This window comes from Cavia porcellus, unplaced genomic scaffold (genome assembly GCF_034190915.1).
Source record: "Cavia porcellus strain 051 isolate PalLab524CR breed Dunkin Hartley unplaced genomic scaffold, mCavPor4.1 scaffold_1, whole genome shotgun sequence".
Classification (NCBI taxonomy): domain Eukaryota; kingdom Metazoa; phylum Chordata; class Mammalia; order Rodentia; family Caviidae; genus Cavia; species Cavia porcellus.
In genome coordinates this window covers 27,551,710-27,569,907 of record NW_026947484.1, presented here as the reverse complement: position 1 = coordinate 27,569,907, position 18,198 = coordinate 27,551,710, and the positions used below count along the sequence as shown (strand labels likewise).

At 32.8% G+C, this 18,198-nt stretch overlaps 1 protein-coding gene across 3 annotated transcripts in view; it reads left to right on the top strand.

The window, feature by feature from the left end:
* Window positions 1-18,198, top strand: part of Strn3 (striatin 3) — an 84,148-nt gene that overhangs the window by 62,885 nt on the left and 3,065 nt on the right. For 2 of the 3 annotated variants that reach the window (XM_063260694.1, XM_063260742.1), the window contains 7 exons: window positions 5,242-5,375; window positions 6,614-6,789; window positions 6,944-6,991; window positions 7,268-7,389; window positions 12,212-12,379; window positions 13,600-13,740; window positions 15,456-15,563. In XM_063260694.1, coding sequence (XP_063116764.1) covers window positions 5,242-5,375; window positions 6,614-6,789; window positions 6,944-6,991; window positions 7,268-7,389; window positions 12,212-12,379; window positions 13,600-13,740; window positions 15,456-15,563 — 897 coding nt within the window. Of the gene's footprint in view, window positions 1-1,598; window positions 1,740-5,241; window positions 5,376-6,613; window positions 6,790-6,943; window positions 6,992-7,267; window positions 7,390-12,211; window positions 12,380-13,599; window positions 13,741-15,455; window positions 15,564-18,198 lie in introns of all 3 variants that reach the window. The other variant, XM_063260784.1, reaches the window with a different exon arrangement.

Sequence of the window (18,198 nt, the reverse complement as noted above, 5' to 3'; positions counted from 1 at the left end):
GTTTTTGTCTCTTTCCTTTTTATCAGTACCCGGGATCGAACTCACAACTGCCTTCTTGCAAGGCAGGCACTTATGCCGCTGAGCTAAATCCCCAGCCCTTAGTTATTTTTTCATTTAAGAGAGCTTGTTCATAATCATGTCCCTGGCAAAGGGAAAATTTTAATTGTGTTAGAACATGTAGAATACATGATATATTACATACCAAAAAGTTGAGTTGGATAAGCATTATTTAGAAGTTGGAAGTTACCGTGTAAGATTCCATCTATTTCCATTAAAGTTTATCATGTTGCCCGTCATTCTGATACATAGATACATAAATGAATGCTATTCCCTGTACAGGTACTTATATTTAAAAGGCCAATGAACAATCAAATAGCAGTCTAATTAGTCAATTAATGGTGACATTAGCAAAAATCATACTTTTTTTTTTAACATGATTTTGACCATTTTTACTTTGTATTGAATAGAATATTGTTTTTGTTTGTGGGGGGCAGGTTGTAGAATGAGACATTGCACAATAACTTCATTGTGTTTTCAGATTTTGAAACAGGGTCTCACTTGCATTACTAAGCTGCCTAGGTTAGGCTTGAATTTTTTATCTCAGCCTCCCAGAGTGGGTGTATATCACCATGCCTATTTTTTTCTGACATTTTTGTAAACTAAATTTTCTTTCAAAATACATTGTTCAAATAAATGATTCTGCCATTTCTAAAGTGCAGAGTCAAAGTACTGAATATCCTGTAATACTTCAGAGCTTTTAAGTTTTATATATTTTTGTTTTAGCTATTCCAACAATAGCTGGAATTCCCTTAAAATTTATAGCCTGTGATAGTGTTGAATTTTCATATCATTATGAGAATCTAAAAGAGCTCATAGGTAAACCTGCATTTTCAGAATTTTTTAGCTTTTTTAAGTTTTGGAAAAATGAAAAAAATTGAGGGAAATTAGGGTTGTTAATGACAAATTTGTGCCTTTATGGCAGGGAAATAGCCAATGGAAGCATCAGGGAAAGTTAATTGTTTGTTGCACCCTCATAAAAGTCATCTGTATTTATTTCTTTAAAATAATAAGTTGAAAGTTTGTGTTTTATTCTTTTTTTTTTTTTTTTCTTTTTTTATCGGTACCGGGGATCGAACTGGCGACTGCCTGCTTGCAAGGCAGGCACTTATGCCGCTGAGCTAAATCCCCAGCCTGTGTTTTATTCTTTACATCAGTAAACATTAACCTTAAAGCACAAAAATTTTTCCTTTGTTTTTATGATATTGTCTGTGTCTGTGACTTTACAGAACTTGGTTCAATAACAGAAGTTCTCTTCACTCCCTCTTCACTCCCTCTCCTCTCCCTTGCTTGCTTATATGTTTTAAAGTATGCATTGGAAATATGTTTCCATGTATTTCCACAGAGTAGTGAAACCTTAAAATATTTAAATTCATGTGTTTTGAGGACTTGTATAGAAAATTGAGACATCATTTAGTGATACTTTTAATAACTAGGCCTTCTTAAAAGTCTGTTTTGTTAGTAAATGGGTTTGCTAAAGGCTGCTAGCAAGTCAAGCGGTAGCCATTAAATGAACCTCTACTGCTGACATTAACTTACAGGGGTCAACAGGACAAAACTCTGCGACATGATAGCTGATCTGGGAGATGATGAGCTGCCCCACATCCCTTCAGGAATCATTAATCAGTCTAGGTCAGCCTCTACTAGAATGACTGATCATGAAGGTGCAAGAGCAGAGGAATGTACAAAATTTAGCTACCATGTTTATTTACATTGCAAAAGACCTTAACTCCAAATCATATTTTAATTGCAAAATTTCTGCTGTTTAAAATGCTGACTGTCACTTTTATATGATCTTCAGAGGAGATGTTGGGCAAGCTCATGGTGTATCTTAAGAGATTTTGAAATTTTTGCCTTCTAGTTCTTCATATTTGTTTTGTTTTTAATGTAAAATGGAATTGTATTCATCGTAGCTCAGTTTAGAGCATCTTAAATCTAACTTCAACATCTAGAAGGAGGAAAATTTACAAAATTACAAAATATACAGAAATAAGCTTTAAGTATACATAAAGAAAAAACCATTTGGTCGTATGGTTTAAATTTAGCAACTATTATTAACTACCACTTACTAGAAGAAGACAACTAAGTATCGGGCATGTGCTTTGAACTTTACATGTATATTAATTTGAAAAATGCGTATAACATTTTGCTAGTTTAATCATTTTATAATAAGACAATATCATTATTCTTTAACTTGACAGCAAGCATATGCTATCAAGTGATGAATTTTTAAAAATTTGCCTAAACCAGAAATGTAGGAAATGAAAGTCCTACCTAAGCATTTTTTCTAAAATTGATTTTAGCTTAAGGTACTTGAGTAATTTATAATCCTAGGGCTAGACAATTCTAAGTTTTGATTCTGAATTTTTAATCAGACTTTTCATATGAGATACATAATTCATGTCTAATAATTTGACATAGATTGGATTTTATTGATGCTTCTGCATCTGTTGTGTAAGTGGATTTGTTTGCTTTAGTAAAAAAATTTTGGATCATCTTTAGGACTTCGTTAATGTATAGGAAAATATGAAGAAATCTAAAAATCACTAAAATCTCAAGAAAAAGGAATGAAAAATGTTTATTTTTCTGGATCTTTTTGAGCTATTTTATGTTAGGAAATATTTTCTAGAATACACATACCAACTGTATTTCATTATTTTTCATTTTGTGTGTTTAGCACTTCAGCTAACTTTTGGTCTTTTTTACTAAGTAATGCATAGTACTACTTGCTAAAATTTTCTTTTTTCTTTTTTTTTTTTATCGTTACCAGGGATCGAACTCATGACTGCCTGCTTGTAAGGCAAGGGGTTATGCCGCTGAGCTAAATTCCCAGCCCCCATACTTGCTAAAATTTGTGTAATTAAGTTATATTTTTTAAGATGAAGCTTTTGCAGTTTAAGAATCATAGCAGAAGTATGGACCCTTTATTTAAAAATATTTCAAGTCCAAAATTTATGGAAAAAGTGAGACAAGGCTCACCATCCCAATTTAGAGTTCTGTGTGTGTGTGTGTGTGTGTGTGTGTGTGTTAAGGAATGAATATCTGTAACATCTTTCATAATAGTGGGAAGAAGGAAATAGAGGAGCTTGATTAAATATGAATTTATTTGCACTTTAGAAACTAAATCTTACTAAAATTGTTAAGGAGATTTAAATTAACTTTGAACTCCAGTTGAATTCATATTTCCTTTGATTTCTGTGTTACAAAGAAAAAAACTTTTTTGGTTTTTTTTTGGTGGGGAGAGCCACTTCTGCATTATAACCTTTCAGATGATTGTTACTAAAGACTTAGTGTAAACCATGGTGGCAGTGGCACAACCAAAATCCTTCATTGTGTTCTTTAGATTTGATAAACTGTGTGACTGTATGATATAGGGAATTACATTAACATTGATGTGCAAAAAAAGAATTTGTAGGATAAAAATCCCTTTAGCAGGGAAATGGGCAGATTGAATATTTACTCTAATAATCATATGCCAGCACAATAGTTGGTATGGAAAACAGAAATAATACCTTAAAAAATTTTTTTACATATAAATATGTATGTAAGTATGTTTTGAGCAAGCACAATAGTTTGCTATGTGTGTGTGTGTGTGTGTGTATAGAGAGATAGTCCCGTGATTAATTAGAAATGAATATAATAGTCATTTTTTTGTTAAATGTAGATAGTCTGAAATTCCAGTTAGAGTAGTTAATATTGCCAAGGACCTTTCCTTTACACACCCATAAATTGGATTGTGGATTAAACAGAAATAATCCTACAACAAGAGTAATTAACAAAGCAAAATAATTTATGCTAGAAGTTAAGTTATTAGCCTCTTAAGATTTGTGTTAGTGGGAGGAGTTGTGACACTATAACTTATTTTAGAAACAATGGCGAGCTTCAAAAATTCTAAACTTGTAGAAAATGCTTTTGAGTACATTTAATGACTACGCATTTGTAATCATTGAAAGATAAATTCTACTTAATATCCCTAAATATATTTTTTTCTGCCAAATATTGCCAAATTTACTTTAGATTAGTTGCCAAATCACAACTTCTTTTTAGGGTATTATTTAAGTCAAATTATATAGCAATTTTTGATAGGATAAAATAAAATATTCTAAATAAAGAATTATTTTACTTTTTCCATAGCATATGTGAACTATATCTATTATTTTAGTAGTATTAATAATGGACTGATTTCATTATACCTGTGTTTCTTGCAGTGTGTTGAATTTATATCATTTTTCATAGAAAATTTTTTCAAATATCAGCTTGAGTTTTTCAACATCTCCCGTTTAAATCTGTTTATAAATTTTAAATGTCTCAAAATGTTATTTTGTGTTACAACAAATATTTCTCTTTTGGAATCTTAATATTAACATGTTGCTTTCAAAGCAAAATTTTGAAGTGCTATGAGGAATAATTGCTTATATTATAAAATATTTAGATAATGATGTCAGTAATTCAAATTGTGGCAGTGTTAGTATGTATAAGAAAAACATTCTAAATTAATTGGGCCTGCTAATATAAACATAGAAAGTTATAATAAAAGATACAGATGAAAAAACAAAGATAAACCTTTCATTTCTATTTTGTTTGAAGTTGAAATGTCAATTCTGATTAGAAACAAAGTTCTATAGGCAGCATATATTACTTTCTTCATCTTAGAAGTGTCATGAGAAACAAAATAGGACATTAAAAATCATAAAGCTTTAAAGCTGAAAGGCATTTTGAAGATCATGAGCATTTTAGAAACTGATATCTTTAACAGAACTTTTTTGTAGACCTTGCACTGTTGGAGCTATTTCAAGGTTAACGGTAGAGATTTGTTTCCCTAGGAATAGCTGAAATCTGATATTTAGCTTCTATTTAATCAAAATTGGTCCTGTTTCTTATTTAACATATAAACTGTAATTTACTAAAGTAATGAGAGATTTAAATAGACAAAGCTTTTGAGCCCTATCTCCTACCCCCAGTATTATATTTAATGTATATTTGATTTGTGGGAAAAAATACATTGTAATCTCAACACATTTGTTTGTTATTACTCAAAAATAAAAATTTTTTAGCAGAACTGGGAAAATAGAAATTCTTTATATTATTGAATATTGTAACTGTTAAGTGCTTAAATTTTCCCCACAATATTGTCTTGTACTGTATGATTTTTCAGCATTTAAGAAGCGGTTTTGTTCTTTATAGCTGAACCAATAACGTTTCCATCTGGAGGAGGCAAGTCATTTATTATGGGTTCTGATGATGTTTTGTTAAGTGTACTGGGCCTTGGAGACCTTGCAGACTTGACGGTAACAAATGATGCAGACTATAGTTATGATGTAAGTGCAGTTTTATTTTTAATTTTTTAATGATTTAATAGAAGACTCATTTTTGGGAATCACTTATAAAACAATTAATGTCAAGGTGCATGGAAAAAGATAAGTTTGTGTCAGAGTGTTGATTTGAAGTGACATGTAGTTTGTCTTTTATAACTTCCTTTGTGGTTTTTCTTAGGTATTTTGGTGGATTAGCTAGGGATTTGGGATTATTGCCGTAAAATATTGGTCAATAAATATGTCTTGAGTAGTTAACTCTTAGTTATCTACTCAAATTAAACTATATTTTGGTGTTAAAATAGATAATATAAATCAGTTACTCACTTTTTAAAAAGCATGTTTTATTTTTGAGCTCTTATTTCTTAAGATAATGTTAAAGTTAGCTTGCATCATTTGCTAACATTTAGCTCTGTTGTTGAAGGGTAGGGAGAGGAGGTTGGAGGAGGTGGGAATGACAATGTTAGAGGTAAAACTAGTCTTACATTGTTTTTCCTAGATATTTAACACTCAATTGAGAGTTAACTATACTATTTGTTTGAATTTTTTTATTGCAGGTTTTTTTTTTTTTAGCAAGTCAGTTCATTTCTCATTTTGTTTTTCTACGTTTTATACTTATGTTGGCATGTTCTTTAGTCATCAGTGAGCCTTGGTGGGCTAGATTATTCTCATTAATATTTTTAAAGTATATATGTAAGTAAATTATAATAAAACTTGTGATTGCTTTAGAAGTGGTTTCATAGCTTGGAGAAATAAGGGTAAAAAGATTAGCATCAAGAATTAGGAAAACGTATAGACTCTTGAAGGGCCTTTAGTTCAGACTTTGAGAAAATATCTTAATTTGCTGCCTACTCATATGCCAGTAGATGACAGCTGTACTGTTTACTACTGTACTATTGGATGTTTTGTAATTTTTATATATTTTTAACTTTATTTTCATGTGAAGTGTTGCAGCATTGGTAGTTATATTTTTACCTGACCTTTAATAGAACCTTTGCATTTAGCTTGACAGTTAGGTAAAAACAGATTAAAGAGCTCTTTATTTGACCCTAGGTATTTGAAAGACTAATGAAATTATTCTTCTGAATTCTTACTAAATGATGAAGATTTGTTACAGTTTTTAAGATATGTTAAATGTCCACAGGACACTTAGCCAGTTTATTTAAGACACACCAAGAAAAAAAGTTCCACGTACCTACAAATGTACTACTTTTATCAGTAAATAGTACACTTTTTCTTTTTAGTTGCCTGCCAATAAAGATGCCTTTCGAAAGACATGGAACCCCAAGTATACACTACGTAGCCATTTTGATGGAGTACGGGCATTAGCTTTTCATCCTGTAGAACCTGTGCTGGTTACTGCCTCTGAGGACCATACCTTGAAACTTTGGAACTTGCAAAAAACAGTTCCTGCCAAAAAGCAAGTATTTTCACATATGCCCTTTTTTCCAGTTTTGTTTATATGAATACTTATTCCTCTATATTGGCCCATATCTTTTGTATGCACATTTGACTGTGATTGTTTGATTGTTTAATTGTATTCTTTTTCCCCATTTTTTTTCTCTCCCTTTTAGGAGTGCCTCTTTAGATGTAGAGCCTATCTACACATTTAGGGCCCACATGTAAGTTTTATTGAATTAGTACTTAACCATAGTTATAACTGTTGTTAATCCAGATACATGACATTTTTGTCAGTTTTTGATATTAAAAAAGACATCAGTTAAATTACACCTCATTAGGTCAATAATTGTATGAATTATAATAGGAATGTTCAAATGTACATGTTTACCTAAAATAGTTTTTAGATACCATACAAATTCAGGAATTGGGGGAATAGGGATTTGAGTTTCTTTTTAGAATGTATAAGTAATTTTTTTCCTCTTCTTTTCATGTAATAGTGGCCCTGTTCTATCATTAGCTATTAGTTCTAATGGAGAACAGTGTTTTAGTGGTGGTATTGATGGAACTATTCAGTGGTGGAATATGCCTAGTCCTAATGTGGATCCGTATGATACCTATGGTAAGTAAAAGGATCAAAATACATATTCTTAAGAGAGTAGAGCTGAAAAAGTAAATACCACAACTATTGTGACAGTTTTTTTGAATATATGTTAGTCTCTTCGTTTAGTTCTTCTATGGGCTGGCAAGTTACTTCATAAAAGAGAACAATCAATATCATACCATAAGTACTAAAGTCAATGAATTGGTACTATCTCTGTGGTGTCTTTTAAAAAAACTATCATAATTGAAATTGTTTTTTCAGTACTAGTTAATTTAAATAGTTTTAAAATATTAAGTGAAAGACAGTGGAAACAAAATAAGGATGATGATGGTGTGAATCAGTTTGGAAGGCCAAAACTAATTTCAAAATGAAGGAAAATACTTAAACAAGTGGCACTTTTCGAAGTTTGTTCTATAAGAAAACCTGCTTATCTATTCAGGTACATTTACAAAGGCATCGTTTATAATTATAAACTATTAAGGCAGAATGTGTATGGTCTGTTCGTTCTTTTTATTTGACATACACCTGATGTCTACATTTGTCAGGCATAGTGGTAAGCACTTTGTAAAGAAATAAGATTGTGTAATGGAAAAGGTAGACAGTAAATGAATAAGCAAGGGATTGGGATTATGATTACAAATTTCTGTTAAGTGGTAAGAAAATAGAGTACTAAGACAGTATTATAGGTGATATCTTCTTTCTTATAGGTAGACAGTGTTATAGGTGGTATCTTCTTTAGAGGTCAGGAATTGTCTAAAATAATGACATTCAACCCACAATCTGAAGCACAAAAGAGAACTTTTTTAAAAAAATTTAAGGTAAGAAGTGATCTGAAAAATGAAAAATTTTAAAAGACTGACTTGCAGGCAGAATAAATCAAGGGTTGAAGAGCATGAATACTGTTAAAGTAGTAGGCCCATGGAGATGATGTTGTCAGAAAGAGTAGTAGTTGTAGAAAGATCTGGATTTAATACATATTGAGAAAGTACAGTAGAAAAGACAGGGTTTATTGATGAATTGAGTGGGTGAAGTGAGGGCTGAGTGACATTGATTTGAGTAAGCTTTTTAATTAACAACTTTACTGTGATATAATTCACATATAATAAAAATTCATCCTCTTTAATTTAGTGGCTTGTGTATACAGTAAAAATGATGTAATACATAAAACTATGTAATTTAGTGGTTCTTACTGTGCATATAAAGTTGCACTGCTATCACCATATTGTAGTCTGAGGACATTTTCATTACTAATGCTAGATTTTAGCATGAGCGGTTAAGTATGTAATAGTAGTGTCTATGGAAATGGAGATAGAGCAAGTGCAAGAAGATGTAAGTTCATGAGTTGAATTTTAAGTAAGGAGATGGCACTATTTGTTCAACAAAGGAAACCACTAACAAGGTGAAGAGACAACCTACAGAATGGGAAAAATTTTGCCAGGTACTCCTCAGACAAAGGACTAATACAAAAGAACACAAAAAAATTAACCTCTCCCTCCAGATTTAAAAACTCATTTAAATATAGACATGTGAAATGAATAAATAATTCTCGGATAAAGAAATACAAATGGCCAGTAAATAGATGAAAACATGTTGGACGTTGCTGGCCATTCGAGAAATTTAAATTAAAATAACACTGAAATTCCATTTCACTCATGAAGAAATCAACAATAACAAATGCTGGTGAGGCTGTGGAGATAAAAGGAACCCTTCTCCATTATTGGTGAGAGTGTATACTGATCCAGCCACTATGGAAATCAGTATGGAGATTCATCACAAAAAACTCAAAGTAGAAATTTCATTTGATCTAGCTGTTCCCTTCTAGGTATCATCTTTGAAAAAGTTAAAGACGTCTTACCACAATGATACATTTATTCTTCAAGTTTATAGCAGCACAATTCATAATAGCTAAATCTTTGAAACAGCCTGTGTGCCAGTCCACAGATGAATGGATAAAAAAATATTTTTATACACAGTAGAGTACTACTCTGCTATGAAAAGCATAAATGAGTCGTTTGTAGGAAAATGGATGTACTTTGAGACCATAATGTTAAATGAAGCAATTCAGACACACAAACTATTACATTGTTCTTCTAATAGGGGAGAGATACATACATACATGACAAGTAATAGGAAAAAGGGTAATCCATGAAATAGGAGGATTGGGCAAATTTGAAGCCAGCCTGAACAAATAGCGAGACCTTGTCTCAAAACAGAAACTCAAAAAAGGTAATCCAGTATGTACAGTGTATCTAAAAGTGTACCTTGACTTAATACAGTTATTTTACATGTTGCATATGTTCTTTGGTCTGTTGGTCTGGTTTTCAGTCTGTATATGATGATTAACTTTATAAGGTCTTATAAATCTAATGCTGGAAAAATAAAAGGGGGTCGAGGGAGGAGGGACAAAGTGAAAGAGAATTAAAATGTGTTATGTACATGAACCAGCCCCTACAGGGAATGTATTCATTATGTATTGCAAGCATGTACTAATAGTTTTAAAAAGAGAGAGAGAAATGGCACTATTAGGTAGATAGTATCAAAATATGGAGCTCAAAGAGATCAGAGTTAGAGATAAAAGTACATGATATCTTCTCCATGAGGATGATAAAGCTATGAGAATTGATGATACAATATAAAGAGACCATGTTGTATAACATAAGAAGATAATCTGAAACTAAACTCTATAATAATGCAGATATTGGGAGGATGATTAGAACAAGAGAGCTAACAAAAGAAACTTAGATGTGACCCATGAGGTAAGAGAAAGTACAGAAGTGTGTGCAATTATGGAAGCATAGACAGGAATAACCGTTTTGTAAAGAAAAGTGGTCTGTACCTTCAAATGTTTCTGAGTGATCGAAGCAATAGGAACATAAAAAAAGGTTTGTTTTTATAAGTAACACATCATTTGCATGTTAGCTAGGTAGAGGTTTGATGCCAGGGCCAAGACCAGAGGATAAAAGAACCTCTTAATAATCTTTGAAGTCATAGTATGGATGAAAAACAGTATGATGAGAACAGCAAACTACTGTTCTGGTTTCTTTTTCTTTCTGTCTTTCTTTTTGGTACCAGGGATTGAATTTATGACCTCATGCTTTCCAGGCAGGCACTTATGCCACGGAGCTAAATCCCCGACCCTCTGTTTCATTTTTTAAAGAAGAAAGGTTTATTTTTGGCTCACAAGTTATAGAGGTTTCAGTCCATAGCTGGCTGACTTGAAGGCATAGTGGCATGGCAGAGAGTCATTGCAGAGGAGAAACAGTTCATGGCAGACAGAAGGCCAAAGGCAGAAAGGCAGCAAGCTACAAGAGACCAATGTAATGTTTTGTATCTTTGAAGAAAAGTATGACATTTGTTAACATAGAAGTCATCATTGGTAATTTTGGCCAAGGATTGTTACAGAGTAATTTAAAGAATGAATAAGAGGTGAAAAGCATATGAACTTTTTCTGCTGTTTAACAGAAGGACACTAAAGTTAATTCATATATTCTGAAACTTTTTTTTGGTTACAATAGTGACCTGAGGAGAGTGCATTAGTTAAGATAAAAATGTGAAAGCAGGTTAATGAGTTGCCTGGAATTCATAATACACTTGGTGGCTGAAGTCTTTGATAGGAAAAACAATTTTTTCCTTGTATCCAGAAGCAAGGACAAGATATCCTAAAAACATTAGTGGATAACAGAAGGGAATCCTAGTTGAAGGCTGTATTTTCTAGGTGAAATAATAAGGCCTAATAATCATTCCAGGAGAAAGGAAGTTGGGAGCTACAGGGGTTGGGGAAGTGATGATAAATACTGAAAATGGGATTAACTTACTACAAAAGTGGTAAGATTGTCAGATATGCTCAGTGTTTTCAAATAACCATTACTTAATAGCAGTAGATAAATTGGGGTAACATGTACAACAGTGGAATACTAGCAATGAAAAGGAAGTATGGCTACATGAATGAACCTTGAAAAAACACTCAGTGAACAATGCCAGTCACAAAAGGTTGCTTTTTTTGGCGGGTGTTCTGGGAATCAAATTCAGGGCCCTGGTGCTTGCGAGGCAGGTGCTGTGCCACTTAGCTACATCCACAGCCCAAAGTTACATGTTTTATGATTCCATTTATGTAAAGTGTTTAGAATAGACATCTGTAGAGACTGAATGAACAGAGTAGTAGCTGCTTGCAACTACAGAAAGTTGGGGAGGAGGAATTGGGGGAAAGTAGTTAATGAGTAATGAGTGTCCTAAAATTGTGATGGCAGTTGCACAACTGTCAGCATCGAAAAACTATTGATGTGCACTTTAAAGAAGTTGTGTATGTAAATTATATCTCAGTAGCTCTCCTTAAAAGTATATGCTCTTTATAGAAAGTTGTGAAAATACAGAAGAATATTATTTTTGGGGTAAGGAGAAGTTATAAAAATAGCACATAATTATCACTGCTTATGAAGACACAGTCATGTATACTTTGGTTTATCTTCTGTGATTTTATATGTGTTTTTTATACTTATATCTTTTGGGGTTTTTTGTTTTTGTCCTTTGGTTCCCCCACCCCTTTGGTTTTTTTTAACCAGGAATTGAACTTGGGACCTTGTGCCTGCTTGCCAGGAAGGCACTTGTGCCACTGAACATATATATCCTAGGCAATTCTTTGGCTTTTGAGTTAGTCTCACTTTATAGTTTAAGTTGGCCTTAAACCCACTGTATAGCCCAGACTTGCCTCTAACCTGTGGCGGTCTTACTGCCTCAGCCTCCCAAAGTTGAGATCACAAGCATGCATCACCATGCCCACCTGTTAATTATCTTTAGATTCAAAACTTCTTTTAGCTAATGTGTTGTTGTTGTTTCTTTCCAGAGCCAAATGTTCTAGCTGGCACTTTAGTTGCTCATACAGATGCAGTCTGGGGTCTTGCCTATAGTGGCATAAAAAATCAATTACTGTCTTGTTCAGCAGATGGCACTATTAGGTTATGGAATCCACAAGAAAAATTGCCATGTATTTGCACTTACAATGGAGATAAGGGTAAGTAAATTCTGTCTTATGAGAAAAGCTAATTTTAAAAAAATTAAAAGATAAAAAAGGGCAAAACACTTGATCTTTTTACTATTCCAAAGAAATGTGTTACTTAGTCATTTTATATTTGAAGTGCTTTGTATATACACTCTATAGCTCAATATTTTTTGACCTGAAGATTGTTGTGTTCCATTTAAGCAAGCAGTAGACCCTGGAATTGATTCTCTGCACTGCATAAAGAATTTTAAAACATAAGTATTTGTATTAACTGTGGGATAGACAAATGACACTACTTACAGAGACAACAGAAAGCATAATCGATCTGCTCAGTTTCAAGCATACCTGTAAATCATACGTACCAGTCATTACCTTGAATAGAATACACAGCTTGGGAATTCAGGCATAATCATTGGAAAAAGTCTTTAACCATAATAATTATGAAGAGTTACATTCATGATTTCAAATCTTGCTTACTAAAGATAGCTTTTAACCAGTTTACATTTTGAAGATATTTGTATGAGTATGTATGTATATAGGTATGTAGTTTTCATGGACTTGCCTTTTGGGTTTTACTTAGACTTCTGTATATTTTATTTGTATTTAAAATGGTTTTAAAATACTTCAGTTAAGTGGTATATTTTAGTGTCTTTTTGATATGTTAGTAATTCTTTTAACTTTTACAATACTTTAAACTTTTACAAAGTTACCCAGGCCTTAGAGGTAAACATTAATTTGCATGTTTGTCTCTTGCTTTATCTAGATAATTGCTAGACTCCAGATTTTTACCTAATTGTGCATCGATTTGGCTAGTTGAACTAAGGAGAGAAATTTCTGCTCAGGCAACTTTAGGGTATCCCTGTATCAATTGTGGATTCTAGAGGCCAAGGTTCAAGTTGAAAATTTTGGCCTGTTTGATATGGCTTATAAATTGAACTAGTGAGCAGTCTCCCTAGATGATAATGTCAGAATGCCAGTTTTACATTTTTCTATGTTGGAATAAAAGGAATAGGAGAACAAGTAAGTTTTGCAAATATCTGTTATTTTTAAAAATAGGATGTTATAAGTAAAGACTTTCTAAATGACTGCAAAGTTGCTTATTTTTGCTCTCCAAACACACTTTTTAAATGATCAGTGTTCTCTCAAGAAAATTTGAATTGCTTTTTCTAAATAAAAAGGGAATTTTAAAATTACTGTTTTTACACTTTTATCTTTTTGGTTTTTATTTTCAGAGCATGGAATACCTACTTCAGTTGACTTTGTAGGCTGTGATCCAGCCCATATGGTGACCTCTTTCAACACTGGTAGTGCAGTAATTTATGATTTAGAAACATCACAGTCATTAGTAATACTTTCATCACAGGTAGATTCAGGTAAGTTTTCTTGAGTTTTTTGGAACCTTAAGAAGGATTCTTGCACAAAAGAAAGTAATCTTATAGCCAGTTTTCATATTTTGACTTTGTGACGTCAGGATACACAAAATTTCATTGTGTTACTGTTAGATATCTGTACTATTTCCACAAATTATGCTTATGGGCATGTAGGGACAGAATGAATAGTATGAAAGCAAAAGTAAAGGAATAATTTTGAAATTTTTATGTAAATATAGTGAAAGTAAAAAAAAAAAAAGTACCTGATATGCCCAGTATCCAGATTTAATAAGTCTCTGTAAATGGCTGTGTGATATGTGATACATGTTCTGTAGTTTCCTTAAAGAGAAATACAGGGAAGATCATTTCTTCTACAAGTTACCTCTACATCTGTGTCATTTTCCTTACTTTTTTTTTTTTTTTTTTTTTTTGGTGGTATCAGGGATCAGACTCACGACCTTGTGCTTGCCAAGCAGATGCTTATACCGCTGAGCTAAATCCCCAGCCACCTTAGTTTTTTTTAATCGAAGAATTTGGCTAATTTATCAAGTTTTACACAGACTGAATATCCAGGTTTCTATCCCTGTGGTATTACTTAATGTCTTTCTCTGTCATTTTGCTTCCTATAAATTGGTTATAGACTCAGGCTTATTCAAATTCAAATTTTTCTTTTTAGAATTTTTAAGTGTTTTTGGCAAGACCACTTCATAAATAATTTGTGAACTACTATCTGAGATTTTTTTCTGTGGTTTTCAGTCTTGATCATTTCCTGGGTCCATTTATTCATGAACTCTTTTTAAAAATTTTTTTATGATTCTATCTTCCCTTCTCCATTTACTAACTAGAGTAGTACAGAAATGTTCCTTCATCAATAATTTGGTTACCTTAGGGTTAGTGTTCGTTATGGACAATCAAGATTGCTATTGATCTTCTTTATGTAAGTTTTCAAAATATTGAAGTGGTACTTTTTTGGTATCATAATATCTCAGATATAAATGTATTTGGTGTGTTTTCAGTTCATTGCAAATATTTAATGTTACTCGGATTGCCTCATTTTGGGCAAGTCCTTAATATCCTGGTAATTAATAGCTTGTTTGTTTTCCAATATGATAAAATATTCTAGGTTTATTTTATTTTTTACCTCAGATCTCAGGTCGACCACTTCTCTAAAGAGCTGGGTTGGGATTTGGGCAGAAAATAGCATTTAGAAGAGTACAATCTGGGTTCCTAGACAATTGGCCTTTTACTCAAGGTCTTCGTGGTTCCTAAGTTGTTCATTGTTATGGTATTCGTCAATGGACAGAGCTAGGAGACCTGCATTTCTTTAAAAAGTAAAATATATTACTTGGAATAGTTCAGTTCTTTATAGTTACACCAACTACACCACTAGTTCGATACATAGTTGAGTGTATTTAATTTTACTTCTGATTTTTAGTAAGTACATAAGTAGTTATTTTGTAATTATGTAAAATATTATGTGATTCAATGGTATATTCAAAACAAACATATTCAGTGTCTTTAAGGTGTCTTCGACCCTATTCTCTTTTCTCCTTACATAGTTAAAATATGTGTTCAAGTTTAGTATTTGAGAGATCTTACATACTTGTGGAATAATCAGCATGAAGTCTTACAATGTTCATCTTGGTAAGACTAAAATGGCCTTTATCCAGCTTCTATTTGAAGGTTTGAAGAAGGTACCATCTTCCTTTGTTTTTCAGGTTTACAATCCAGTAATCACATTAACAGAGTAGTAAGTCATCCCACACTTCCTGTTACAATAACTGCTCATGAAGATAGACACATCAAATTTTTTGACAATAAAACGGGTAAGCAGGCTGTCTTCCTATTAATAGCATGGTAAATTTGAGGTTTTTGAAAGTGCTAATCTTTTATATGTTATGTTGAGTTGTGGGCCATGAAATTGCCAGCTTAAACTTTTTTTTTTTAAGTACTGGGAAGGAAACCCTGGGCTTTATGTGTGCTAAGCAAGCACTTGTACCACTGAGCTGTATGCCCAGCCCTAAACTATTTTAACTCAAATTTTTGCTTTAAGCACAGTTTAAATGTATGTTAAGCTTTATCTTTATACATAATTTGTTGCCCTCTACCTATTACTTCTTCATGTGATTTTAATTATAAATTCTTTCACATATGAAAATTTTTCCTTCATACCCTGTTATGAATTAATACATCAGAAAACATCTCATTCTTGAGTTTGGTATTTTAGATATGTTTTTAAAACTATTAATCAAATGATACGGGTATGTCAATATCTTCTGTGTAGTCTTACCTTCTTTTTGGAAGGAAACTTATCAATTATATTATGTCAAATTTTTGTTTGGTCATACTTTCATATGTATGTTTGTGGGTTTTGTTTTGTTTAGCAGTACTGTGGACAGAATCTAAGGCCTCATGGGTGCTAGGCAAACACTCCAGCACTGACCTATATCCCCAACTCTTTTATTTTTTGAGACAGGGTCTTGCTGAGTTACCCAGGTTGGACTTGAACTTCCAATCATCCTGCCTCAGCCTCCTGACTAGTTGCTATGATAGGCATGTGTCACCATGCCTGGCTCTGTATGTGTATTGTTAGGGGGTCTCTCTTTCATTTGTTATTATGTAGAATACTATACGAAATACTGCTTACTCTGTCTCAGAAGAGGTGTGAGAACTAGTGAGTCTATTTTGAGAAGCAGCTTAAAACAAGGGATTGAAGGATTTTCAAATAAGAAACTTAAATATTAATTGGAACATTATTACAGACCAGATTATCGCACCAGGTAACAATCTATACAGGTTTCTCTGTGGAAATTATATAGGTCATAGCAGTTTCAGTCTTCAACCTTATGTAAGATCTTTCTGATTAAATACATTTTCATGGAAAAAATCCTTTTAACCCAGTAGAATAAATTGGGAACACAATAAATATTCATAGTTTTCATATTGCACCAGAAATTATTCACATTCATGTACATGTTCCCAGTTTAATTCCTTATTATACCAGTTCTTTTAATTGTTTTAGTAAATATCCTGTTGTAATTTTCTTTGTGTTTCTGAAGATTCTTTTTGATCAATGAAAGTTTACATTGGCAAGGAGAGGTTTGGGAATTTTAGTAGTTGTAAAAAAAGCAAAATAAGTCATTAGAAACATTTTGCTAACAGAAGCCAAGAATTAGTCAATAAAAATTCTGTTTTGGGCTGGGTATATAGCTTAGCAGCACAGCCCACGTGGCAAGCATTGATTCCCAGTACCAAAAACAAAAAAAAAAAAAAAATTTGGGCAGTGACAAAAACAAAGACAGTGTAATCTTTCATATTTTTTCCAAATCTACAATTCTTTCTGTTAACTGTCTGGGAACTTAAATATGTGGTGTGTAGATAGCAGCAGGGTTCAAGAAGTGAAAAAACTGATCACGTCTCACCTTTCTAAATTACCCTTGGCTCTCAACGTATATATTGGATTACTAAATACTGAAGTTTTATGTGGTCACCAGTAGAAGCCAGCATCAAACATGATTCAGCATTGTACATCTCTTTGTGTGGTTCATCTGATAGGATTACTCACGTTTTCAACTGACTTGATGACCATGTGAAATAGAAGGATAAATTGTGAATTGACTTAAAATACCATGGTGGGGATCAGCTAGTGGACGGGCAGGAGGGCTTGAGTTAAATTTGGAAAATTGTAGCTCTCTATAAGAAATGGATAGATCTAGTGTCAGGGGAAAAAAGTTTTTGGTGTAAGACATGGCACATTTAGGAGATACAGGATCATCCTCAGAAGAGAAGTCTGAAGTAGGTCAGTGATTTAGGAGTTAACATCATAAATGTGACATTTTATTTTTTATTTATTTTGGCACCAGGGATCAAACTCACGACCTTTCATTTAACTAGGCAAGTGCTTAAGCCACTGAGCTAAATTCCTGGCCCAAATGTGACAAAGGCAGTTAGTGATGCTAGTTTAACTCCTAACATTTTGACATTATTGTCCTGGTGGCCAGTCATTTCATATGCTGTGTTCTTTTTTAGTAATATTGAACCAAAATGGACTAGTAAGTTGAAGGTACTATGTAAGATGGTATTTCTGTTCTCTTACTGTTAGTGAGAGCCAACTTTATTAGACTTTATTAATATTGTCCTTAACTAATAAGTATTTAGTACTGCCAGAAATTGAACTCATTCTGTTGCCCAGGCTGGCCTCAAAGTTGCAGCAATCCTTCTAATTCAGCGTCCCAAGTGTTGGGATTACAGTGTGCATCACCACACCTGGCTGATACAATTCTAATTTTTGGAATAAAGTTTTCAATATTGTGAATATCTTGTGATTTTTGAATTTAGATCAACAGTTTGTACCAAAAGCAGAGCTCATATCTCAATATAAAATGTCATAAAGGCCCAGAGGCATGCAAAATGATTGTAACTCAGATGTTGGAGATCTGTTTCACTAGGAGTGTGCGAGGA